This window comes from Haemorhous mexicanus, chromosome 6, assembly GCF_027477595.1.
Source record: "Haemorhous mexicanus isolate bHaeMex1 chromosome 6, bHaeMex1.pri, whole genome shotgun sequence".
Taxonomy (NCBI): domain Eukaryota; kingdom Metazoa; phylum Chordata; class Aves; order Passeriformes; family Fringillidae; genus Haemorhous; species Haemorhous mexicanus.
This window is the reverse complement of record NC_082346.1, coordinates 20,392,197-20,418,968: the sequence shown is the minus strand read 5'-3', so window position 1 is coordinate 20,418,968 and position 26,772 is coordinate 20,392,197. Positions and strand designations below refer to the sequence as shown.

Below are 26,772 nucleotides of genomic sequence, written 5' to 3'. Positions count from 1 at the left end.
TCCTTCAGAGCAAGGCTTCAGTTTACAACACAGATTTGATCCCTTTTCCATCTCAGCCATCCATCTGTGCCACAGATCGCCACCACCCCCAAAACACAACGCTCCTTACTATGACAGGCACTTGGTGAACAGATGAGCCCAAGGGCACAGCACCAGGAGGAAAACTGCACCTGTATGAACAAGTACAAGTAACAGCATGCAGTTGAAAATCCTACAGGCAAGACATTCAAAGAGGTAAACCCTCATTAAATCCTCGTGTTTATTTTCTGAGGAGGAGGTTAGAGGAACACCTCCTATTAAACCTTGCCTACTCCTTTGTTTATAACAGCCTGCAAAGCAAAACAGAAGTAGAGGACAAGAAGACAACCACCACCCGAGTCCCACGATACATCCTTATCAGCACTACTTTAGTTCAGTTGCCTTTTGCTTGGCACTGCCAAGAAGCGAGTTCTTGAGAAGCAAAGCCACAGTTACTTACAGTGATCAAAATCACTGCAGATACCATCCCAACAACAGCAGCAGCAGCACCACGAAGTCAGATCCCAACAGCAGCGAGACTCTCAGAGATTAACACACTACAGTAAAAATACCCACTATTGAACTGTAAACCTCTAATAGCCAAAAGACATCAGGCCAAATAAATATACCTGGCATCCTGCCCTGACACCTGGCAAGGTATATACACTACAATCTGAGAAGCCTTGCAGGAAAGAGGCTGGGGCACTGGAAAATCCGATTTCCACAACTTCACCCTCTCCCAGCAGCTGCAGAGGGTGCAGCAAGAGGATGCTTGGGGTCCAGTTCCCAGGGTGACCTTGAGGAAATCCCATAGTCTGTCCACATTTCCACTCTTCCCGTCCACTGCATGAAGAGCACAATAACCTTGACCTATCTCAGAGAGGCAGGGATCTGGCTTAGGAGAGTCTGGAAGGAGCTCAGAGGGGCTTAGATGCAGGACCTGCGCTGCGACTGGGGCGGTCAGGGAATCCTAGGAATCGCCCCAGAATCAGAAGCCCGGTGAAACTCGTTAATCGCTTTCAATATAAAAAGCTGCAGCTCCGGGGCACTAAAGGGCTCGCTGGAGCCGCACACGTGTCACCCGCAATTTCCCCGGCGCGGGCAGGGCAGAGGAAGGCGCACCGCGGCTGCAGCCCCCGCGCCCGGCAAGGGCAAGCCCCGCACCACGGCGAGCGGGGGCCATCAGGCAGAGCGAGCCAGACCGGGGAGGAGGGGAGGGGCTGGGAAGACCTAAAACCCCCAGGGTGAGGAGGGGAAGTGGCGGCGGGCAAGGGGAGCCCGCAGCGCCGGGGAGGGAGGGGGGTGGGTACGTGGGGAGCCCGCAGCCCCCCGGGGCGAGAAGACGGCCCTCCAGGGCCCGGGGGCGCAGGACGGGCGGCCGGCACACCCCTGGGATGAGGGGCCAGGGTGAGCGGCGGCGGGGCCGGTGCAGCAGGAGCCAGGCCGGGGTGCATGGCCGAGCTGCATCCCGGCGGCAGGAGTGGTGTCGGGACCCCCGGCGGCGCCTCCGGAGGGCTTGGGAAGGGCCGTGCCCACACTTACCGGGCGGCGGCGGCGGCTCCCGCCGGGGCCGGGGACGGTGCGGCGCGGGGTGCGGAGCTCCTGCGCGGCGCGGCCCGGCCCGACTCAGCTCTGCCCCCTCCGGCCGCGCTCGGCGCAGGAGCCGCCGCCGCCGCTGCCTGTCCCTCCCCGCCGGGGCGGCCGCCGCGTCCCCATGGCAACGCGGGCCGGGGCGCCCGGGGATCGCCGCCGCCGCCCCCGGCCGGGCGCGGGGGGCCGGGACTGCCCCGCCGTGCCCCGAGCAGCCCCGGGCCGCGCCCACAGCCGTCTTGAGAGGCGGCTCACGGCAGGACATGGGGCGAGCTGCAGCGGGGAGAAATAAGTCTGTCATCTGTACCCGAGGGAACGGCCTGAAATTGTGTCAGGGCAGGTTTAGGTTGGGCTTTAGAAAAAGGTTCTTCTCCCAGAGGGTGATTGGGCACTGGGACAGGCTCCCCAGGAAAGCGCTCACAGCACCAAGCCTGAGAGAGCACAAGAAGCGTTTGGACGATGCTCTCGGGCACGGGGTGTGACTCCCGGGGATGGTGCTGTGCAGGGATGGAAGTCGGATTTGATGATCCTTACGGGTCCTTTCCAACTCAGCACATTCTGTGATTCTCTTCAGGATACCAGCCAGGCCCACTGTACCCATTGGGTCACCATGCTGTGCTGCCTGCTACCCCTACTGGCAGGCATTGATTTTTGGGGTTAGCAGGCTCAATTGCAGACCTGGAGTTCTCAGGAGTATTATAGGACCTAAATCCTTTCTGGGACAAAACATCCACAGAGACTGTTTCATCAGGCCTTGGAAATTAAGCATTTTAATGGTGAGGAGGAGAGCAGCAGCCAAACAGATCTCTGTGGCTCTTGGGATGACCAAGTTCTTTGTGGTGAGGGGGGTGAGGCACTGGAACAGGTTGCCCAGGGAAGCTGTGGATGCCCCATCCCCAGCAGTATTCAAGGCCAGGCTGGATGGGGCTCTGAGTAACCTGATCTAGTGGAAGGTGTCCACTAGAGGAGGATAGAGTGAGATGATCTTTAAGGTCTCTTCCAACCCAAACCATTTTGTGATTCTGTAACATCCACAGGTGTGATACCAGCAGGGAAAGAGTTGACGATCTCCAGGGGAACACATCTCTAAGTCTCCCTCGTTGCTCACATACACCAGGCCCCATGAGTGTGGGATTACCAGCTCTGTACCAAGGGCCTGTGGAAGCTGGCAGAGCATCAGTGCACGGTTGTCCTGTGCAATGAATTGGAGGTGACTAGAAAAGAGCGCCTACAAGGATGCTCCCAGGAGCATGTAGGGCTAATGAGGACATGGTGTACACGGGAGAGGTGACAATAATATGGAGTCGCAGTGAACAGCCCAGAAAACTCACAGTTCTTCACTCACCTGAAAACAAGAGGAGCTTGTTATCACAGTCGGGGACATGGAACCCAAGGTGAGAAGAAGATGTAAACCAGAGGGCAGTGAAGCATCAGAAGCCAGTGGTAGTGAGTTGGATATAGGTGAAAAGAGGATCAGCTCTCCTTGTGTGCTATTCAACCTGGGCTGAGCAAAGCATGAGAGGATACTGGAGCACTCGAGGTGGAAAGCTCCCTCCAGAAGGGTGGTGCCTGACCAAGGGAGGAGACCTGTGGCCATTTTGTGGGCATATATTGGATGAGCATCCAGCACAAGAGAAAAATGCAAGTGCAGTGGGCAGGGAGATGCCAGAATGGCCTATCCAACCCCACAGCCCTATCTCCACCATCTCCTTGGAAAAACAGGCAGCAAGGCCTGGGTTGCAGGCAGCCTGCTGTGGTGGGCACTGCTGCAGGAATTCCCAGTTTGGGGAACAGTATCGGGGAGTTGAAGTCTTCTTACTCCCCAGCTGCAAAATTGCTTCCCACTCCTTTCCTTGGTGGTGGCATATCCCCACTCTGTCCTGTTTTGTAAAGGCATCAGTGGGTTTCACTGTCCTGTATCCTCTCAGTCCAAAGCTGAACTGAACTCAGTGTGGCTTGAGGTATAGATGTTAATGTTTATCACCGTGTAGGTGTGCTGGCAGAACATTACCATGCCCTGGCAAAGAAGAGGTTAACACTGTCCATCTTTGTGCTGCCTCTCAGGAGGACTGCAATCACACATTTTTATTTTTGGTTCTGCTGCATAAGAACAACTGCTCTTTGTAACCTGCATGGCACAAAGGACCCGTTTCTTCCGGCAGCATTTAATAGAAGGCATAAAAAAAGGAAGCAGAGGAAGAAAGTTCGTATTCAGCAAGTGCCAGGTTGTCAAGGTTTCCTTTGCTTTCAGACGTAATTTTTTTTTCCTGACAGACACAAAAGAGATTTAAAACTGTTTGGTGCAAAACAGAGCTTCAAAAGCAGTGCTGTCTGTGTCTGACAGAAGGTGAAGGGCACAGCTCAGGACCTCCTGTACCAGGCAACGTTGTTGTCATCACGGTGCACACAGAAGCATTAGACCAGGTCTGTGCTCCTCTTTTCACAAAGCTTGTCCTGTGTGAGTCTCAAAATTCTGCACTGCTTTCAGCCCACCTCCCAGAGGGGCTGTGGGCTGGTTCAGCCCTACAAGGACAGGGGTCAAGTTCAGTCTGCTGCAAAGAAAGAGGCTTTCATGAGGTCTCGCTCTTCAGTTTCCTTCCCCATTTGCATTGTTTTCTGTTTTAATAAATTGTGGGCTGCCAGTGAAATCCCTAAGTGCCTGCTGAGTGTGGTTATTAAACCAACGCTTAAAAAAGTAAAATTGGGCAAGCTTGGTCACTGCTCCCTTGGCCTGGACTGGTCCTCAGAGCACTGGTAGACAATTCAACTGATACATATTGAAGAGGCAGTAATGTAATTAGCACTAGTCAACACTGTTTTCTGGAAAAATCAATCCCAACCAAGCCTGGTCTTGTTCTCCATTGAGACCACAGGATGTGTTGCCAAAGGTAACAGCTCGGAGGTGTTAGGGGATGCATACAGGGTATAGTCAAACAGAATGAGTAAAATTAACAGATTCACAGCTGGCCACCGGCTGGGATGGCAGGAAGCACCCAGAAACCACTGGTCTGGTTTCATTTTCTGTGCAGGTATTTGACATTACAGAAGCGAGAGAGGATGTGGATGCAGCTGTGCAGCTGGAGAGTGCAAGAAGGGGACAGCTTAACCCCAAACCCGGCTCTGTTGTTCCCAAAAGCTCAAGCTGCAAGATCACACTGGTGAATCCAATGTATGTGGTCTGTCTGTCCTCTCTGCTCATTACTCCTTGAAAAGAGACTGCACACATCTTCTTAGTAGCTATTTGATTAAAATGCTGAACAATTAGTGGGAATAAACCCCCTGATGCTCAAAGCACAGAAGTGTGTGTATAAAAACAAAAAAAAAAGAAAGAAAAAAAAAGGACCATTTTCTTCCTTTTTGAAGTGACTTTTAAAGCAGCTGGGTTGACCCTGGCATTCTAATGAGTAACATGTCATGAGCTGACTTAAACAATGGCCCAGCTCCTGCAACACGTCCTGCAGGGCTGGCAGCCTCCAGTAAGCACTAGCATCTCACAGTGCCCAGTACTCGTGAGGCTCCAGCCTCAGGGCTGCCCCACACCCAGCAGCCCCGTTCCCTGCCTGTCCTCAGCATGTGCCACAGCAGCAGTGCCTCAGCTCCTTTGGCAGCCAACACAGGCTCCCACGCTCAGCACAGACAACACAAGGGAAAGCAATCTCATGCCCTCCACGCTTATCTCCTGGATAAAACAGTGAGGCACTTTTGTTCATTGAGTGCCAATGACTGGCGCTGTCTTGGCTGTGAGATCGGCCTCCAGATCCCACTCAGGGCACAGCTGCTGGCAGGGAGCCACCTATTGCCCTGGGAGCCTTTCAGCAGGGTGTTCCCCCTCAAGCCTGGGAGAAAATGACCAACAGATTCCCACCGTATGCATCTGTCCCCATGCAGAGGTGGCATCAGATTTATGGGGCACTGATCACTCTTTTCCTCTGCAAGTATGGCCCAAGAGTACAGATGGGTGCCAAAGAATGCAGTTTGCTCCTGTTTCCTCACCTTCCACAGCTCGTTTGTTCGTCTCCCCTTCCAGCAGCTGACAAACAACTGTGAGGAATCTGCATTGGCAGTAACCTGCATGGCTGTTTCTTGGGGGCAGAAAGGTGAGATGGCTCCGTGCTGCCAGGATGAAGTGGCTGCTGAGGACACTGTCACCCTGCCACGGGTGAAAGAGCTGGACCTCAGGCAGAGTCACAGATTCCAGGCTTGCCGCCTCACCCAGAGCTGCAGCCAGCTCCTTCAGGGCCATGTTATTTTAGGACCCCAAAAAGCTGATGGATCCATTTGTGACTGCCTCTGCCTCACAGCCATCATTCGTGCACAGCAGTTGTCTCAAAATAGCCTGTTTAAGCAGCAGGATTTTCTTTACTTTGCCCAGACTGCAAAGAAATCATCTCTTGTAAGGGACTTTTGAGGGGGAGAGACCATGTGTTCTTGCTCCTTTCAATGCATCAGGATGAAAGCCTCACCAAATCATCTGTTGTGGGGATTTTTGAGGGGGAGGCAATGTATTTTCTTGCTCCTTTCAATGTGCCGGGATGAAAGCCTCACCAGGACTGTCACTCAGCCTGATGCTCCTGCAACACATGAAGGCTGTGCAGCCACCAGGAGACAGAAACCTGCAATGTTGAGAGGGAGCAGCTACAATCAATATCACAAGCCATGCTTGCTCTCAGCTCTGGCCTTGGGGAGATGCTAAGAATCACAACGATTTCCATTCTCCTCCAGCCTGGAGGGAAAGAAACCCAAAAACATTTGTCCTGAACCATTGCTGCTTCCAGAGGAAGTAAATTCTTCCAAGGACGTGGCTGAAGAAGCAGCAAGGTGAAGATTCATGCCTAAGCTCATGTCCTTCCCCGGCTATCCTGTTACTACCTCCCTCATCCAGCTTTCCTGTCCTACTTCTCACTGTAATCTAAAGCTTCTCTCCATCAGCCCAACAGAGCAGAATTAGAAGCCTAACCAGCCAGGCTCATCAGCCAGGTCTCTTCCTCACATGACAGGGAGAGATGGGTGACTCCATAGAGGCTGCAGCCCCCCTCTGTAGTTCCACTCTCTTCTGGACATGCAGATTTGCTGTTTCTAAACCTGATGATGCTAAACACTTCCAGAAGACCAGGTCTGGCCTCTGGCAGAAACCTGACAGAAACAGTATGGCTGGGACACATCTGGGGTTACTCACATCACTGTGTGATCCTGTTCACACCCAAAGCTTTAAGTTCTTGCTGCTGCCTTGGAACCGTCCCACAGGTGAGCCTGCCATACCCTGGTACCTCTTCTGATCAGGAAAAAGGTTTCCTACATTAGGATGGAAAACTCAAATAATTTCATAAGCTATTTGAGGGGTCTTTTAGAAATTACAAGGTTTACTCTTGCTGCTTCAAGTAGAGGGCCGGTAGGGTTGTAGAAGCATGGAAACTTAGGACAGTTTGGCAGCTAAGAGATGATGAATATTACCTTGCTCTTTTCCCAAGGCACTCACTAAATGTCTGCAAGCAGCATTCCTTAATCTCTCATGTCCTGTTAGTTTAATCAAACCTGCCCAACTTCATGGAATCACACAATGGATTGGGTGATCACACAATGGGTTGGAAGGGACTTTAAAGATCCAACTCACTTGCCATGGGCAGGAACGCCTTCCAGCTGACTGCTCTGGGTTGTGCTCAGTCTATCTTCCCTGGACTCCTGTGACCCAGCAGCAGATGACCATGCAGGGCCTGCCCCAAGATGTGGCCCCACCAGGTGACCCAGCACATGGGACTTTGTGTACTCAGCCTGACACGCTGTGAAAACAGGGCAGAGCAGATGTTTTCAAGCTTGACATGTCCAGAGTAGAAATCCTGTCTCCCCCTTTGAGCAGTGCTACCTGGTTTGTTTTGGGTCACCACTGTAATTCTCAGTCCAGGAGTGAAGCTCAGCCACACGGCTTTGAGGAGAAATTCAAGCAACAGCTGCCTCCTCCCACCCTTGCAAGTGTGGTCTCCTCTTATCCACAGGGATTCAGCAGAAACAAAATTTGCAGCCATCCTGCTTTTCTAGAGAAAGCAAATAGAGATGTCTGATCAGCTTCCTCTGCCTGCTTTGTTTCTCTATTGCTGCTGTCTCATCCAACTCTTGCCTGAGAAAGGCAGCCCCAAATCTCTTGCTCCTTTCACGTGGGAATGCATTCAGCTTTCTGTATCTTTTTGCTTTTTCGAGGATTTGTTTCCCCACCAGTTTAATCAATCACTTTCTGACACAACATTTATGTTTTGGCCTCAAACCTTCCACAGCAAGGAGTCAGCATTAGAACTACACAGAATGAGGGAAAAAAGTACCCCCTTTTGCTAATTTGCAGGTGACACTGGACTATTTCGTTTGGTGCCACCTAGTTGAGAAACAGTGCATGGCAACCATGTATTCACAGTCTCCATCCTTTCCCAGGAGAAGTAATACTTTGCTGTAAGAAAAGAGTTTAAAATGCTCTGTAGTATTCACCTGCCCCTTGCACATCTTCCTGTTCTACCATCTCCTGTCTGGAAAAGACAAGAACTGCACTGGTATTCAGTGAGCAAACCAAGCAGAAGGGTCTTAGCTCCAAACTTCTGGATCAACCTACAGACCTACTGTGAGACAAGAAGAATAAAGGCGTGGTCATACTGCCTATCTGGTTTCTATGTGTTCCACTCACCGAATTCTTTCAAGGTACCTGGAAACTGGAACAAACTCTCTAGGTCAAACTGGGTCAAACTCTCCTCATGGATTTTCAAGACCCCGATTTACAGAAAAATGGTGCTTTAAGAACACAGAGTTTATTTCTGTGAAGTTCAGGAAATGAACACACACTTAACTGCAGAGAATGCTGTTTTCTCCATTTTAACAGTACCAACTGATAAGCATGGTGGGCTCACTTTGACACTGCTCTGGGCAGGGGTTCTGATGCACCAGTGACTGAAAGCCAGCCCCACTCCCTTTCCCAGGGAAAGCTATGCTTGCTTTAAAGGCTGAAAACATGGGGTGATCCTCCCTTGGGAGGAAAACAGTGAATTTAAGGACCGTCAGATTTCATTTCCCTTTTAAAATACCAAGCAGTATGACACTGCTAAGTTTGTGTGTACCAAGTAGAAGGAAATCTTACAGACTGGGTATCTTCTAATATTCTTTCAGTTTTGACGTCAAGCTGAGTAGGTTCATGGTTGAGCCATCCAGCCCTCAGTGCACCACAGAAATTCCTTTCCTTTATTAGAGCAATCCTATGGATGTGCAGAGTTTTACAGCATTGCTGCCTGCACACAATAAACAGAGAAACAGAACACAGTCCCTGTGGGTTCACTCTCGATTTTGTATTTCAGTCAGGTCTTGTACTGGGAATTATACAGCATTTTACTGACAGGACTGTGTAAACAGTTTAACCCTCTGCAGAACATAATCAGGCTTTCCGTTGTATTTTTTATGGAATTAACAAACTGATTTGAGCTTTGTCTGGGCTTTTATTAGGGTTTTTTTATTAATATCTGTAGAAGCTGTATCTGTCTCCTGGCAGCTAGAGGACTGTCATGGTTAGAAAAAACTTGAAGTGACATGTGGGAAACACCCAGGTCATTTTGCTGGACATCTGTAAGTTTATGAAGAAGGTTTAATTATAACAGTTAAAGAGCTATAAATGTTACAGCCAAAAAAAGGAGGACAAATAAATGTTCCCACTTGCAAACAATTTCTTGCTTTACTTTTAAAATTTTATGCAAGTAGGCTTTTCCTGGTAAGAATTCATTTGGGAGAATTTTGGACACATTGGGATCATGCACAGTTAAAACCTTAAAATCTGCCAGATCATCTGTAGGACACTGTAAGGTGCATATTAGGCAGCAGGAAAAGCCACATAACTGGAAAGGGAAAGATACTACTCTAGTATGTGATGAATTCATGACAGAAGTCAGAAAGGAATGCCAAATTTTTATTCAAAAGATAAATACCAGGTTAGTTATTTCTTTTGCTGTCTCAACCATCTACTGTAACTGTTATCAGCCATAGCAGTTATAGGCTTATGAAAGACTTACTGTGCCTCAAAGAGATTATTGATAAAGATAACACACCTCAAAATAATGTTTTCCATTGACTCTTGCAGCTCAAATATTTGCTGCCAAGTCAGCTGAGGAAAGAGGAGTTGAACAGTTGCTCTGATTTCCTGCCAGCACCTCAGTGTCCTCAGCTGGGTGCTTGCTTTGGTGTCACTTCAAGGAGAAAGCCAGATGCATGCAAGGAAGCCCAGCCCAGCAGCTATGGCTCAGCAGGAAAGACTGGAGATAACAATCCTTGTCTGGGGTACAATACTTACCTTTCCTTAAGTTATCAGCACAAATCCTGAAGAGCTGACCTACTGATGGAATTGTCTAGGCTTTGGTATCTGCTGTTGCCTGGCCTGGCTGCAGCCCATCATGAGAGTAACCTGAACACCTGGCACTAACCTTCCTCTCTCTTGGCACTAAGCTGTTTTCCAGAAGAGCTGTAGCTCTGCTGATGCCTGGATGAGTCCTCCACAGAGTCCAGCCTACCTATCCTTTATTCCAGCATTGCCTAACTCAGTTCTGGTCAGATCATCACAAATGGAAAGCTACGTGCAGCCAAGCTCCACCCTGTTGTAGCTGTGGATGCTACCTTGTGCTTCCTGTAGACTTCTCCTGCACCTTCACCAGAGGACAGGCTTGCCCGACACGCTGTCCCTTCTAGATTAGCCTTGTTGTTCCCTAGACCTGCTCCACCTGAGCCTCAGCTCATTCCCTGAACACTGTGTTTCCTGGCCTAGCCCCACTGCAGCAAAACCACCCTCCAGGGACACCAATAACTCAGCTGCAGTCTGTCCTGTGCTTTGCAACCAGCAGTATCCAAACAGGAGCTCTTCTCCCATTTCTGCACAGCACAGCCAGGCTCACTTCTGTTCTCCTGCCAGCAGGTTTAAAGGGACCAGTCTCCATCTCACTCAAGGCATTTATGGAATAGCAGACCATGCTGTGAAACAGTTAAGTGCTTATTTTATTCCCAGTGAGAGCAATATGCTCAAATGTATCTCTCCAAAACTGGAGGAAAGAACAAACACCTTGTTGGTATCCATGAAAATTACAAACAACAACATATGATACAGAATACAAGAGAAAATGTACATTCAAAAGAGCACTGCTGACTTCAACCCAGCATGAGAATTGGGGCAGCACAACCTAAGAAACCAGATCTGTGGGAGTCCTTAAGCCCAAAGTGACAGCGCAATTCTGCAAGTCCTTGTCCAGTGCTCTGGACTGGACAGTAAGCACACCGTAGCCTGAGATGTTGGAACAGCCCTAAATTAGAGAAAAAACAGAACAATTTTATGCCTCTCTTTCAGTAATACTAATGGCAGGTCTAAAGCAGCATCAGGGAAGCCACCAATGATTCTTCACAAGGGGAAGAAAATGCCAGGATTTATCCAACCTGCAACTGAACGTTGACTTTGGGTTGTGCAACCTGGCGTTTTTAAACACACTTTTGTTTTTTCAGACTAAGAACAGCCCTTTAAGTAATGTTTAGAGAGCTATGCTGAATTCAAACCTGTCTTGAAAGATTGAATTTACTTAAATGACAGTAGTCTTTCAAAAAGCTTGCGTGTAATTTTCCACTGTCATTAGTGGGTCATTAACTGAGGGCCATTATGAGATGGGGAACAGGAAGAGAAGGGAACCTCAGTAATAAATCATTGAGCAGCTAAAAAGCAGCAAATGCTCCTAGCCTTATACAAGATATTCAGACTGAAAAACTGGGAAGTTAGCTCAGCGTGGCTCACGCCAAACACACAACAGTGCCTTATTTCACAGCTGGTCCGACCAGTTTTTAAAATGCAAATTAAAGTCACACTTTTCACCAAACTTCAGGAGGGGGTCACACCTTCATCCCCAACACAGTCACATTTCACTGGGAAGATATGAGGACTACTCCTTGGAAACTGCAAGGGAAATTTTAATTGCACTTAAATTAGAATCTGTCCCAGAAGAGATAATGGATTTTTACTTTTTTTTTTTTTTTTTAATAAAATAAAACTGGAACTTTGTCAAAGATCAGCAGTATGTAGGTGTCGTCTAAAAAGGTGCTTGCAGGTGCAGCAGGCTTGTTGTTTCATGATAGCTTTTGGAGCAAAACCAAAAAAAAAAAAAAGAGTAATTTTTCTAGAAACCAGTTTCTTCTTTCTTCCCCACAAATACTTAGGTTTTGTTTGGACTTAAGGGAACTGGAAGAGATTTGGATTTTCATGGGAAATACAGTTCACATTTTCATGTGAGCAGAACACATCATTGACAGAAATGGCTGAACAGCCCCCACCACATCACAGGTCTTCATAACATGACTGCACCTCCACTCTCCTATCAAGCACTGGAGCACAAATGGACCCAAATGCTCACACACAGTGTTTCCAGTTTCAGGAATAAGTTATAAATAAATACATGTAACATGAGTATTAACTCATCAAACACTACTTAAGCCACTACTCAGCTGACAGACAAACACTTCAGTCTCTAAATTTCTCCACATTTCTGAAAGCTAAAGCTGAAGGTCACAAAGTGGTAGTAGAAAAAAGGTTCATAAATGCACTCTAAACTTCCTGGGATTGGCAGAAGTGGCATGTGAGTACAGACCCGGGAGAATCAATGCCCAGCTCCTCAGGAAGACACAGGCCCTTGAGGAGGGAGCAGTCCCCAGGCACCATCACTCTGGGTACACAGAGGGGTCCCACACAAACCCCATTTTTCTCTGCTAGGTGCTACATGATAGCGATTGCAGAGTCCTCAGTGCTGCTCTCCTGCCCCAGGCCCAGCCGGCGGATGGACTCGCTGTATTTCTGCCGCCCCAGCTCAATGATGGCTTCAACCTCATCAGCGATGTCCTGGCGGCCACTCTCTTTCAGGGCTGTGATCAGCTTGCTCACACAGTCAGGATCCTCTGAGTTCTGCTGAGCCCACGAGAAAAGCATGTCCAGGATCTGCTTGTTGAGGTCCTCTCTGAAGAAAGGAGGAAAAGACAGAAGTAACCAACACGCTCTCCTGAGCAGCAAACCAAAGAGACTTTACCTAAGTGCCAGCCATGGCTAGAGCCTTAAAGAAGCTTTCCAGACAAACAAAGCATAGTGGGCCTGCCTCTTTCCTACCCAGCATACAGGAGGTGCAGTTCCCACGTGAATGTTTCTCTATAAAATATTTTCCTAACAGAAGTATCAAATTAAGGCATTCTGCTTTTGAATATAATTTCCTCACAGGAACACGAGTTTGATTATAACAAGTCTAATTCTCTCCTACTGCTTTGGCTTTTTGGTCAGACTGCATGTCCCGTGATGTACCACAAGCTCTTTTTGTTTAACAATGATATTCACTATTAAAGCCATAGATCATTTCTCTTTGTAAGAGATGGAGTCTGGCCAGGAATCCAATCATAGAACAAAATAGGAATGCAACTCAGCTGAACTACAAAGCTCATCAGGTTTGTTATTTCCCACTTTTGTTTTTCAAACAAGAAAAAAACTATATTTTATAATGGCAAGAGAACATAATCAGTTTCCCATTGTAAAAGGTATTCTTTTCAGAAGAATCATTAGTCAACCCATCTTTAATCTAGAGAAACAATGACAGTGGAAGAACTTTCAACCAGCCAAGCATTGATTTATACTTTTACACTGCAGACAGATGTACAGACATATATAATGCATCACTGTTGGTTACTGTGTCCTATTCTCACCTGTTATTGTATCCTATGCGCTCAATCTGCTGGTAGGTCAGGCCCAGGTTGAGGCCAATGCTCTGCCAGTCAGCTCCCACACGCCTAGCAATGCTCAGCAGGTTTGCCTGTGTCAGGTAGCCAGTCTCAGCATTGCCCAGGTTCAAGGGAGGGAAGGAGAAGCCATACAAGGGACCGGGGCTCTCATCCCACCGGGGTTTCAGTTGCTGTGTCACAAAGGAGAGAGAAAGTACATTCTTTCTTTTCATAGGGGACAGTGTCCGGCCACTCAGTCTCCACAGTGAAATCTCCTTCCTTCTACCAGGGAGAAAGGAAGTACTTGGGGCTGAAGGGTCAGGCTGAAAGAAGCAAGGAGGACTTACACTGGCAGTGACCAGCAATGCTCACTGCCTCAGGAAAAGATCAAATTGTAATGCTCGCAGTCAGAGCCCACATCGGAAATTTCCTTTCCTGTATTTATAGAGCAGGTTAAAATGAGCCACATCCCTGAAGCATATTTGCCTCAGCAATAAGAGAGTACTTAGTGTACATTTGTAGTTGAGGTTGCATGTGCCAGAAAGGGATGTGAGATCATCACACGTGATCCAAAGGGAAGTATTCAGTCTACCAAGGTATTTATTGTTTTAGGCTTCTGAAATGTCACTTAAATTCTGTAACCAAAAGTTGCATTTCTCACTGTAACCTACAACCCAGACTTTAAGGCTCACAGCAGAATACCTACACTCAATGTCTGTGTTCAAGTCCAGCAGAACTACCTCATCCTATTCCTTTCTTTTTTTCTGCTGCATGAGCTGTGTGACTAAGAAATTTATAAACAAAACAGACACTTCCCTTAATTACAGCAAGCTTCCTTGCATACTACATTCTCATTTATTCAAAGGATCCACCCTCTCTGACTCTGACCACCCACCCAACAAGCCTGTGCTTGACAGGCAAGATGAGCAGGAGACCACTCCCAGCTCTTCATTTTCTCTTATCAGAAAAGCTCGCTCACAGGGAGTGCAAAATCTCCACCATGACAATGGTGGGCAGCTATTCCTTGTGCTCATTCATTGCATGCCTTCTCATGGAGGAAACAAAATCAGCTGAGCAGAAATGCCATGCTCTTACCCCATCTAGATTAGTTTTTCTGTAGGAGAACTCACAGGCAGTTTGATGGGCAGAGTAGCAAGCCAGAGGGAGTCTGGACCTTTTCTCCTCCTGCTGGCATCTTCAGGGATGCTGTCTGGAACTGCCCCTCGGTAGAAAGAGACCTTTGCAAAGAAAAAGCATGCAGTGAGGCTCTGATTCAAGCACAGTGGCCCAGCCTATTGTCTTCTCTGTTTGGGAAGGCATGAATTCAGCATTCTCAGCTATCCTCAGCCCACACATATGGCCTCTCAATTATGTGTAACTGGGAGGAGCACTGAGGCTTTGCCATAAAGGCTGGACTTTATGCCAGCACCCCAAAAATTAATGGCAGCAATGTAAGTCAGACAGTTAAGTGATGAGTGATCCTTCGAGATTACACTTCTTGACTGTTCAGAGTTTAGTCAGTGAAATGCAAAGCCAGAGAAAGAGGGTAAGAAAAGAGTCATGCCCAGCACTCAGAGATTATTATTATGAGTATTGTAAAAGCAATCATGAAGGAGGAAACAAGAAGTCAGTGTAACTGGTTGTTCACCTGGCCTTTTACAGCTTGGCCTTTTCTGTCCACAGGGGAGGTCACATAGATTTCCTTCATGTTCTTCAAGTGGGAGTAAAAAATAAATGAGAGACGTCCATCCACGCAGTCAGGGCGATCTGTGCAGAGAAGCAGGAAACATTCAACTTGTAGAGAAAAGTGTGCAGAAGCAGACCAGTCATAAAAATAAACCCACCTGGCTACTGCCCTCTGCAGGTTTACAAGAGCATGAGAAGAAACGAAAGTCTGCAAACAGCACTTTCATAAGGAAAAGTAGACAGAAAAGTTATGTGACCAGAGAATGTGACAAGTTCAATGTCCAGGGGCTGGCTGCTGTGAGTAGCGGGTGAGCTGGAGACAGAGAGAAATGCCATGGAGGAGTACAACCCACGGCAGAAACATGTCTAGGGCCAGAGCAGGACAAGAGGGAAGTAGGTAGGAGCAGAATGAGCCCCATACTGCCATACCCATATCAATGCTGATGCCTCGCTCAAAAGCTGCAAAAAATTGCTCTCCCTCAAACATCTCCACCATGTCGGATGGCTCGGGTCCTCGATAGCGGTCCTGCAGCTTCTTCAGCACTGGGTCAACCTGACAAGGATGACAGTGTTTGGTCAGAAGCACATCTGTCCCCCAGCCCATGTTTCTATACCCATGATGTTCCTCTCACCTTCAACGGGGAAGACTAATTTACATAAAAAGGATGTAAACAAATGAACAAAGACCCATTAAAAAAGCATTTCAGCACTGTCTCTATTTTTTTAACAGGCCTTTTTAACTTCAAAGACAAGGAAGGATTAACTTGCTACCGTATCCCACTCACTATTCAAATACATTTTCTCTGCAAAAAGACACATGCTACAATAGCACACCACTGAGGACACCAGAAAGCTCATTTCGGCTTTGTAGCCTAGGATCACAGTAGCAGTGCAAGAGTCAGGTTAGATTCTTTCTATTTGTAACAGTAAACTTCTCTCACTCCATGACCATTCCCAGCAGGATTACAGACACACCCAAACAACCATCTCACTCTGTCATTGATGCCTCATCTGGAGACAGTTTTAGCCCACAACCCTATATAAAAAATCCTTGCAGATGTTTGTGTCCACAGGTCACTTTACGACAGGAGCACAGGTAAAGAGAAGGAGCAACCAGAGCAGAGAATTGTGCAGAGCTGGATATGCAGCCCAGTAGTGGCAGTCTGATAAAATAACCCTCACCTCACCAAGCTGCACTGCCTGCCAAGGGACACGTTCTCCACAGCTGCACGCTCATGCTTACACTAACCTGAAACAACACTGCTGAGGGCTGATACCTCTAGGAAGGAGTAGCAGAAGAGAATGCATGAGCACTTCCCATCTCCTTCTTGACAAAGTCAGCCAGATTAGCTCACACTCATCGCATAAACTAACCTCGTGTTGCATTAAAGCAGATTAAGGAGTGCTCATATGTTCTGTTCCAGTGCTTCCAGAACTGAGAACAGCAAGGAACATATAGAAAATTACCATTTCTAACCACTCCAGCTGAAAACAAAGCAGTGCTGCTGCCCACACCACTAGCCCATGTCAGACAAGTGACATGTAAACTTTGACTTAAATTTAAGGCAACATGTGTTTTACCTCATGTTTGCTGGATTATAATAGCACATACATGGCCAGTAACTGTGGTTCAGCTGATTTTAGCAGCCCAGTCCTCAGGGTTTGCAGGGAAGGAAATCAATGCATGGCATTTGCCACTGCATAGAATGAGGTTTTTTTCTTCCCCCAGCTCCCTGTGAGTCGTCAGTATCACACCACCAACAGTGTGCTGACAGCATACCCCAGCCATGACTCTGGGGTGGTGAACAGGACCCTTCAGTGCACTGCTGCCTTTACATCCTACAAAGGGCAGCCTGGGAAGCTCAGGAGCAAGGCAGTGCAACCCAGATCAGACCTTGTGCTTGGGGACACACTGTAGCAGGACTTGCTCGGGATCCCTCTTCCTCTGCAGCGCAATGAAGTTCACCTGGTACAGACGCAGCCGCTCATAGACCTTCTTGGCAATGCCTCCAATGTAGGTCTTGGTGGTGTACCACAGCCAGTACCTGGAGACAGGGAATTAAAAAAATGAGGGACCCTACCCAGAGAAAGGTACCTGTGCCACACCCACATGATTGGAAAGAATGACAGGTAGAGACAAAATGCTACACTGGGCCTGACTTGTAAAAGGACGAAGGAACAGATAGAGTTAATGTCATGGCCTCTGGTCAGAGTGTTGGAAAAGCAAGGCAGAGGAACATCCCATCTTTTCCTCAGGACGAATCTTGCACTTACCAGGAGAAGTGAGTGACTTCAAACAGTGCATAAAGATGGGTGAATTCCAGCACCACCTCACTGGTGATGTCATTCCAGGTTTGGCCCTCCAGGTCTCCATGGAGTATATGCAGCCTTGACCGATCCAAATTCAGTCCTAAGGACACCAATGATCAAGAGATGCTATATGCAGCAGAAACCTTCATTCATGGCTTTACAAAACCAGCCACAGGTTTGGGTGATTTACTTTTTAAAGACACCAAGTAAGGGTTCACAGCCTTCTCTTCAGCATCCAGGACTGAACTTTGGTCAAAGAAGAGCAGCAATAAAAGGACCAAGTTATCCCAGTGTTTTTGGGATATTTTGGCAAAATATCCAGATATTCCCACCAACAGATTCATTAGACAAGTCATCACTAAAATCTAGGGTTATTAATTAAGTTCTGTCTCTTTCTAATGTATATCTCACAGACTTTTCAATCCTGATGCACTTCAGGCATACAAACACCTGGTGCAGTTATAATGAAGGCCATGTATTTCTTTACAAGAAAACCAGGAGAGGTCAAAGAAAATAGGAGTAAGGAGACTGAGGATACTCAGCAAACAGAGGAATGCTTGGCATGACTGAGGCTGTTTTTAGAAGCTTTCAGAGTGGGATGTGGCTCAGCATACAATCATACATTTTTAAATGCAGTGGCCCAGCACCTGATTCATATGCAAGGAAAAGAGCAGGCAGACCCCTGGAGGCAGCATGTTCATTTCTTGCTTCAAGCTATTCCCAATCATGAATGAAAGCCCTTTTACAATGCATCTCCTCAGCGGGCAGGAGTGCCTCTCCAATCCACCATATTAAAACCAGCAGTTAAAATACACGTGGTTTGGCAGAGAAACCCTTTTGCCAAGCCCATTCTCCCAGCTTGTCTGGTCTGTGAACCCCAGCCCTGATCTGATGGACCTGAACTACCTTCAGCTCCCACCGCTCTGCACCACCACACAGTCAGCGGACACACCTTGCTGTTCCTGCAGGAAAAGCAGCAAGCTTTATTAACAACAGGAGAGACAAATAAAATTCTCTCTTGCCCTTTGTGGTTTTCTAAATACGGCATTTCCCTTTGTCAATTTTGGGAACAAGCTGACCTGTGACCCCGGGTGGAAGAGGCAGCTGAATTCTCACTGGCTTGAGAAAATCCACCGTGGCGTCCTGGGAGAGGTAGAGCAGAGGACTGGCTCTGCACTCTGCATGGGCTGTGATTTCCTCTATCTCTTCTGCAGAGACTGAGAGCACCTGGAAGTGGCAGACAGCACAGTGAGCAGAGCAGTCAGGCACCAAATTCCCACTGCTCACTCAGTTCCTCCAGCATCCAGCAGGCAAATGCTGCTCTTGCTGCAGGGCCCGTTGAGCAATAAAGCACAGTGAACTTCAGCTGAAGTCTGGCAACCTGTCGGGCTGGGATGGACTTAAAGTATTACAAGAGCATCTCACAGCTCGACAGAACAATTCATTTTAGTGGGATGATTTTAGAATTAGATCCACATCAGATTCTCCCACCACCCCCAATTCTCACTGAGCTGTTTTGTTAAGGTCAGTTTTGCAAGGGAAAAAGAGGCAAAATCTTTTTATGTTCCCTTCATAGCAGCTACACGCTGGTCTGCTGGAGATCCCTGTCCCACCCAGGGCAGCACAGAGCAAGGCCCATATTGCATGGAAGTGAAGAGAGAAGGTGATCTGAGATGGGTCAGCCCATGAAGCAACCACAGCTAGACATGAATTACCCCAGAGCATCTCTGCTTAGTTCTGTACTGAACATGAGAAAACAGCTGCACCAGAGCTCACCAAAAAGCATGCATACCTGCAGCTTGACACTACGAGGCTCTTTGGTGACTCCAGGAGGAAAGATCACTTTGATGTTTGGATCGACGCTGGAAAAGAGCAATGTCCCCTCTGCCGGCACTTTGCATTCATTTTGGACAAGTCGAGACACAACAAGGAACCAAGAGAAGTGAAGGACACAACAGTGGGCCACACACTTCTGTGACAAAGAAAAAAACATATAGGCATATAACTTAATACAATAAAGGCAGGAAAATGAGTACCAGCCAAGCAGAAGAAAGTACTAAGTCAGGGATGAAACATGGCAGGATGCAACTCATCAACTTTTTCCTTGAGAAAGGAAACCTGGAGCTGGAAAGGAAACCACTACCTTTTATTACAGCTGGTGAAAACACAGCTCATGAGATGTTTCAAATATGTTTACTCTTGGCTGGGCACAACCAAAGAAGGGAACAGGAGCAAAGTGTGTCACTGGTAATTTCAATCTGCTCACCTTTGATTTTCTCTTCTGCTTCACTCTCGTTTTCAGATCACTCCAGCTCTGCCCACAGAAGGTCCGAACTACCACCTCATGCTGGTGAGGGGTTTGAGGGGAGATATATGGCATCCAGATCTGCACCTCCTGGCAAAAAAGCATTCCTGTGAGACACCAACTGCAAGGATAAAACCAAGGCCAGCTCTGCTCTGTGGCTCCCTATGCAGACGAGGGAGGGCAGAGCATGGTCTGTATGCAGGGAATCAAAGAACCTGCTCTGCCCTGCGGTCTCCAGGGAGGCAATGGGAAATGTCAGGTCTGCTATGGACTTTGATGGTAGGAAAGGTTCAGCACCTTCTGAGCAAAAAGGGCAAAGCAACCTTTGCAGTGAGCTGCTGTCAGTCATGATGGGGCTGGTAGGTGGTGTGACTACTCCCCAGCTTGAATGCAAACCACACAATCAGACTCTTAGACAAGGATGCAAACCATTCTTCTTCCAAGCTAAGGCCAGATGCTGGACTTATCCTCTGGTAGAGCAGGGGGGTTGTGAGGCAGAAAGGTTATAGCTCAGCTCCATCAGGAGCAGTGGGGAAGGTGCCAGATCAGCACAGTATCAGAGAAGCTGGCTGTCTCCTTTCTCTCTGCAGCAGGGCTTCTTTGAGAGGGGGTCCTGCAGCTACCTAAAAGCACCAGGGACTTTTCAGTCCTCACAAGTCCCAAAAGGTGCTCTCGTAAGACTACTGAGCTACTGCAAAGGCAGATTCATCAGGAGGTGACCTGGGTGTATCCTCACCTGCTGGAATTGGATCCCATGAGGATGCAGCTCCAGGACTCTACTCAGCAGGACATCATGGTGTCTCAGCTTTACCCACTGCGGATCCGGCGTGAGGGATCGGAAGTGGATCCGCAGAGGAGCAGAGGCAGCCCCCGGCGGAAAGTAGAAATGGATGCCACAGGCCAGGAACACTCTGCAGCCTTCAGAGGTGACAATAAAGCTTCCAGAAGACATGCATGAATTTATGACATTGTGCAGTGACTTCAGCCCTCCAAAAATCAACAGAATAATCTCATACTTGTGTTTCACGGGCCTACTGAGGCTATAGTCTCCTATACATTCCTGCAATACCCACTACGCACCTTGTCTGTAATGTAAATTCTTAATAACAGAGGCTTACCTGCCCTCTCCTGATGAAAGGAAGAGTCTTTTTAGCCTTCTGGTACCGGATTTATCTATGGCAATAAGAAGATTTAGGTAGGAGAAGGAGACAGAGGTTACTAAAACCAAGGTAGACAAAGAAAGGCTGAACAGTTTTGGCTTAATCCTAATCTGACAGAAATTAATGGAATTCTGGTCACACTGCAGTGGGCCCCAGAACACACTGCAGCAAGAGGATGGCATGTGGTTTCAAGGTCCCAGGACATACTGAAAATGCTAGCTCTCCCCCAGGGAAACTCAGAAGCAGAGGGAATTCAAAAATATTTCAGTTTACCTCTTCAGCCTTCGGAGCCATGTTTGATTGCCTGGGGCCACCCTGGGAATCAGTGCTTGCTCTTGTGAACAAGAGCACCACTGGGAAACCCTGTTCAGAATCCTGCTCATTTCATCACCTTCCTCTTGGACTAAGAACTGCTCCTCTGCAGCCCGTGAACTTCAGGAAAGCAGGAGGTAACTGCACAGCAGAATGACCCCTTGCTGTTCTCAGAGACTCTAGCATGAGCCACCACAGCCTTAGGGCCATGCAGCAAGTCCAGGAATTGGTGCTCACCTTTGCTAAAAAGGTTGGACCCCTTTAGGGACCACTCCTGATCTGTTTCCTGTGAGACCCATTTTCACTTCCACTGTAAAACCCTACCAAGAAAGCCCAATTCCAGGGACCACTGAGCCCTTCAGACTGGGATAGGCCTCATAAAAACATATCTAATGCTGTCTGTATCCTTACCACTTAATAATTATTCCAGAGAAATAAATGCTGATCTGATTCCCCCCTGCTTGTCTTCTCTAATCCAAACCCATCTACACCATGCTGGGCTGAGTGAGGGAACAGCTGGGCAGAACACACAGCACAGAAGCCTTGCAATTACCAGCCTGCGGGGATGGTTCCGTTTCTCCCAAGGGATTGCCTCGGACGTGCACAAACGGCAAGGTCTGGATCTCAGCAGGGATGGCACGGAGGCAGTTGTTCTGCAGATCAAGTCTGGACAAGTTGGGCAGGCTGGCAAGTGAGGCAGGGACTGTCACCAGGAGATTGCTGTGGAGATGCAGCCGACGCAGAGACTTCAAATTGGCTGCAGGTTGGAACAAGAAATGACCCCCCAACCGTGCTGTTAATTGCATTGCATATCAGCTTGAACCCTCCCTCTCTCCTCAGCCCATGTAAACATACACATAATGAGGGAAAAGCAGAAGTTTAACATCCCTTTAGCTCACAAAATAAAGGAGTGCAAGGAATTAGCTGAGAGAAAACACAGCCTCCTCTGTCCTCTGCTTTTCAGCTACAAGTAAGACAGCTCTGTAACCGCATCAAAAACAACCTCGGTCACAAAGTAATAGAGGACCCAGCTCTGTAACAGCATCAAAAACAACCTCGGTCACAAAGTAATAGAGGACACAGGAAGCTGGGCAGCAAAAGTCAGAGCCCAGTTCTGTGGACTGGTCCACACTGAACAGTGTGATCTCAAGCCCACATTCTCATCCCATCAAACCTCAGCTCTTCTGCTACCCAGCCAGGCCAGATCCTCAGTCATTGTAAATTGTATTGAAATCTCAGCAGTGTTGCTGATTCATAGAAACAGAAAGTGTGGTCCAGAGAGTTGTTAATGCTCAAAGGCACTGACTGAACCAAGCATGATCTTTCTGGACACCACTTCCATTTGGCTCCAATACAAAATGGTTTATGCTAACAACTCTGGGGATAGAGACCAAGGGTCTCAGAGGTTGTACCAAAAGCTTGGCAAGTCCATGACCTTCTCTTCCCCAGTAAAATACATACCTAGGGAGTCTGGGATTCTTGATAAGCGATTCCCAGAGAGATCCAGCTCTGTGCAGTTGTGCAGATTCCCAACTTCTTCAGGGAGCAATTCCAAAGCATTTTCTGAGAGATCCAGATCCTGCAGCATTGATAGCTCCCCAATGCTCTGAGGTAGGTCTTTCAGCTGATTTTTCATTGCAGAGAAGAAAGTCAGTTTGCTCAGACAGCCAAAGTCCTCAGGAAGTGTCACCAGGCTGTTGTGACTCACCAGGAGCACACGGAGGCTGGGGAGGTGGAGAATACAGTTTGGCAAGGTGGAGAGTCTATTGAAGCTGAGATCCAGGTGGGTGAGACACCTGAGGTTCCCAAAGTCTGGTGGCAAGCTTGTCAGGGAGCCATGCTGATAGGAACCAAACTCATCCCTAGCATGGCCACCTGGGTGGAGGGAAGTGGAAGAAGAGGTCAGTATGCTACCAGGAGAGCTCACCAGCCTCATGTGAGACTCAGCACAGAGATCCACAAGATTGGGAGTTACTGGTAGCAATGTGCAGCACTAATCACAAAGTACTAGGGGAAGTGAGTTTTCTGCTCCATGCCTCAGTTTCCTGATCAGTGAAAGGGGTGTAACAGTGAAGAGCTGTTAAGAAATCAGGAGATGTCACAGTGAACCAGTACAGCTCTGCTAAACACATCTGGAGTCAAAGCTCAGAACGAGCCAGGCCACCCCACACATTTACCACACTTCAGCAGGGTGGCCCATACACCTCCAAGATCCCACTCTTCTTCCCTACTACCAGTGGCCAACACACAACATTTTATGGATCAAGGAGATAGTCCTTGCCCTCAAGGATTTATTCATGCTGCTGAGAAGCAAACAGCCCTGAGGACTGAAATCTGCCCTGGTAAGACTGGAGGGCACACCTGAGGAAAGAGCAGTAAAATGTGGGGGGAAAGTAGCTAATTCAGTATTTTGTAGGGCAGACAGCACAGAGAGGGAAGAATGAAAGTTCTGTATGCCAGCTTGTGACATTCAAATTAGAGGAGGGCTGGACCCCCTGGAAAATAACTTGAGCAAACAAAAGGAAACTTCCAAACTTTTCCACTTATTCATTGTTTCATACCCCTTCTCTACTGTTTTCTATTTATATCCATATACAGCAGAGGGCACCAATTTTTTTTTTTTTTTTTTTTTTTTTTTTTTTTTTTGCTGCATAATGGTACAAAATGAGAACAACCAAACATGCACATTGCACTTTGAACATAAGATTTTACTGAACTACTTTATTGCACTTCAGGATGCTCAGGGTGTGCGTACATCTCACAAAACAAGACTGATAAAAGGTACTGCTGTTATTGCCACCTTACTAAAGAGGGGAAAAGGCAAATCAAATTATTCACATGAGAAATTTGTGACAGATATAGAAACAAACCTCAGACTTCTCAGTTTTCAGCTGGAACCCTGAATTCTGCCCCCAAACTCCCCCTTTTTGTTCTCATTTATTTTTAAAATTCTACCTCCCTAAGAGCAAATTATTCAGTCTGATACAGAAATTATACAAATTGTATTGATACCCTACCACAATAAATAGATGAGACAGTCAAATAATGATCTAATATTTATAGCTCTAACAGTTATTACACTTTGCCAAATTACATGCACACCCTGTGTCCTACTTTAGATAAAATGTTGAACAGCCTCTTCTGGTCTGTCTTGAACTTTGCTAAACCTACAGTCAACGACAGTAAGCAAGGATTAAGCATGGATTGATTCAGACAGAAACACAAAAAATACAGCTTATTATACTCTCAAAAATGAAATAGGGGCTGAACAGTCACCAAAAGATTCAACACCTTTCAATCCCCCTCTTCTTGCATAACTGCAAAAATGCTCTTCTTCTAGAGAATGGGTACAGAAAATGCTGCAGCATCAACCCAATGAGACTCCAAAAACCCAGTCCCCAGGCAGCTGTAAAAACAAAGGGAGGAAATAAGAGTCCAGAAGCTGTATCTTGTTGAAATCTGCATTCAGGTCTGAGCAAGGCTGAGCCAAAGCTGAAGTAAGGGGCACTGGAACGAAACACTTTCAAGGACAGTTTGTCCTGAAGATATGGAGAAAAGGATTAACAAAAAATCTGAGCCTAGAAAAGCTGGATGGTGATGGGCCCCAGAATTTACCTTTAAGCACCAGGGATTTCAGGTGCTTCAGATGAGGAAGGCAGCCCAGTGTGGTGTCAAGGAAGCAATCGTTGCTGCTGAGCCGGAGGAACTCAACCTGGACCAGCTCTCCCTGTTGCTCCTTGAACAGCTGGAGGAAACGGCGGCAGCCGTCAGGATAAACGTCCAGGTTCAGTCTGTTGTCAGCGAGGCAGGAGGCAGCGAGGGCAGGAGCCCCCAAAGTCCCCTCCCCACACTCATCCCTGAGCCCCAGTAGCTCTGCCATCTTCTGCCTCTCATCCACAGGGTCCAGACATGCTCTGACTTGCCAGGCAGGCAGGCACTGGCAGCACCACAAGGCAGCTGGGACAAGGAGAGGAGGAAAGATGGCTCTGAAAAAGAACACAAGTGCACAATGAAAGCTCCTGCCCCAGTCCAGAGTGGCTGAAAACAGTTCATAATAACGGCAAAATGGTAGGAAAGACTACATGCATGTTACTGAAAGCTTTGGAGGCAAAGAGCACAGAAATGCAGCATGACAGATGTCACAGAGCCTTCTCCTCCTAGAGAAAACCTCTGAATTTTTCCAGCCAACATCTCAGCAGGGAATGGAGCAATTATGCACCATCAGAATAAAGAACAATATTAACTTTAAAAGACATAAATGTAAATGCCTATGCCTAATGCAGATTTCAAGGTGCCTTAGAAGCCTTGAAAGCTCTCCCTCTCAGCCTGGAGCAGGGAGAGCTGAGCCAGAAGCAGAGCCCAGAGGTGGCTAACAGACTGTGACAAGTCCTCACCGAGAGCGGTTGTGAAACAAAGTGTCAATGGGATAAAAGCAAGTGGACAAAGGGCAGCAGAGAAAACGTGTTAGGGCCAGCAAAGGGGTTAGAAAACGCCTGTTGGAGGTGCAGGAGCAACACCTCCTGAGCTTGGCAATTAAACCAGCTCATGGTGTGAATACCAGGAGCTCTTTGTAAACCCTGCCATGGATCAAATTGGTAAATAGTAGTTTCCTTTGAGTGATGCAGAATTAAAACAAACTTGGCTCTAACATCCGAGGCCAGCAGGCCAGAAACAAGATAATGCCCCAGCAACACCCTGAGGAGCAGTGCTTTTACTGTTAGCCTGTGGGACACAGCAGCACTGATGTTCACAAGGCACAGTCTGGGGGAGGCATCATCCCCTGAAAGAGCAGAAACGCCTCACCCTGAAAGGACAGAAATTAAAAGCAAGAAGGAGAGGAAGCAGAACCCAGAGGCAGCTCGCAAATTGCGCTGGGTCCTCGATGAACCCGTTTTGTGAAACTGAGGGCCAATGAGATAAAAGTGAAACTACTGCTTTAGTATAAAGGTGAGTATTTCTTACAAAGACATGGTGCACAACATGTACACAGCCCCTTTACAGACAGGTGTAAGAAAAAAGTCCATCAGCTATATCTTTGTAAAACTGTCAGTGGTGAAAGAACCAGAGGGCAGCTCCAAAAGCCACAGAGGCAGCCTCAGGGCCAACACACAGAGATAGATGTGGTGCCACAGACACTCTGAAACGCACACCAGCACATGGACACACAGCCCTTCACATGGACACAGATACAGCCCTTCACATGGACACGCAGAGCTCTGTGCATGGACACACAGCCCCGCACGTGAACACACAGAGCTCTGCGCATGGACACACAGCCCTTCACATAGAGACACACCCCAGCACACGGACACACAGCCCCGCACACGGACACACAGCCCCGCACATGGTCGCACACAGCCGGGCCGGGCTGCCCGCAGCACCCTGTGCCCTGGCCCCGTCCCCCCGGGCGCGCTGTCCATGCCCCGGCAGCAGCCGCAGCCGCGCCCCGTGCCCGGCCGAGCACGGCCCCGCTCGTCTCACCCCTCCGCACCGGCCCCGGGCACCCGGCAGCCGGGGCTGGGCTGGGCTGGGCTCTGCCCGCCACTTCCTGAAAAGTTCTCGGGAGCGGAGCGGCGATCCGGGGCGGGACGGGACGGGGGCGGTGCCAGAGGCAGCGGGACATGGGCCGGATGCTGTCGGGAACCGTGTCCG

The 26,772-nt window shown here is 48.1% G+C and overlaps 2 protein-coding genes across 4 annotated transcripts in view; both read right to left on the bottom strand.

Moving 5' to 3' along the window:
* SLC25A22 (solute carrier family 25 member 22) overlaps window positions 1–1,655 on the bottom strand; it is a 51,201-nt gene extending 49,546 nt beyond the window's left edge. Inside the window, exon 1 of the mRNA XM_059849153.1 lies at window positions 1,561–1,655. The gene's annotated coding sequence lies outside the window, so the exon portion shown is untranslated. The remainder of the gene's footprint in view (window positions 1–1,560) is intronic.
* Window positions 1,656–10,590: 8,935 nt separating this feature from the next.
* Window positions 10,591–26,698, bottom strand: PIDD1 (p53-induced death domain protein 1). Of its 3 annotated transcripts, XM_059849142.1 has the most exons (16): window positions 26,602–26,698; window positions 24,736–25,106; window positions 22,582–22,995; window positions 21,674–21,877; window positions 20,767–20,821; window positions 20,385–20,586; window positions 19,610–19,738; window positions 19,136–19,315; window positions 18,423–18,570; window positions 17,308–17,443; window positions 16,928–17,078; window positions 15,463–15,586; window positions 14,996–15,114; window positions 14,478–14,585; window positions 13,333–13,538; window positions 10,591–12,602 (listed from the first exon to the last, which is right to left on the bottom strand). In XM_059849142.1, exons 2-16 carry the CDS (start codon window positions 24,998–25,000, stop codon window positions 12,365–12,367), a joined length of 2,679 nt encoding a protein of 892 aa, XP_059705125.1. In that variant the 5' UTR covers window positions 25,001–25,106; window positions 26,602–26,698; the 3' UTR covers window positions 10,591–12,364. The 3 variants fall into 3 exon arrangements, with proteins under 3 accessions (XP_059705125.1, XP_059705126.1, XP_059705127.1); XM_059849143.1 differs by lacking the exon at window positions 26,602–26,698 and having other exon boundaries at window positions 17,000–17,078; window positions 24,736–25,198; XM_059849144.1 differs by lacking the exon at window positions 26,602–26,698 and having other exon boundaries at window positions 22,582–22,844; window positions 24,736–24,876.
* Between the last annotated feature and the right edge of the window lie 74 nt (window positions 26,699–26,772).

Excerpts from the sequence above, each read along its gene's own strand:
- PIDD1 (XM_059849142.1), bottom strand. The coding sequence starts at position 25,000 with ATGGCAGAGCTACTGGGGCTCAGGGATGAGTGTGGGGAGGGGACTTTG. Across the intron at positions 13,539-14,477 it reads CTCTGCCCATCAAACTGCCT|CAACTGAAACCCCGGTGGGA; the intron begins GTGAGTTCTCCT and ends TTTGTGACACAG. Across the intron at positions 12,603-13,332 it reads CGCATAGGATACAATAACAG|AGAGGACCTCAACAAGCAGA; the intron begins GTGAGAATAGGA and ends TCCTTTCTTCAG.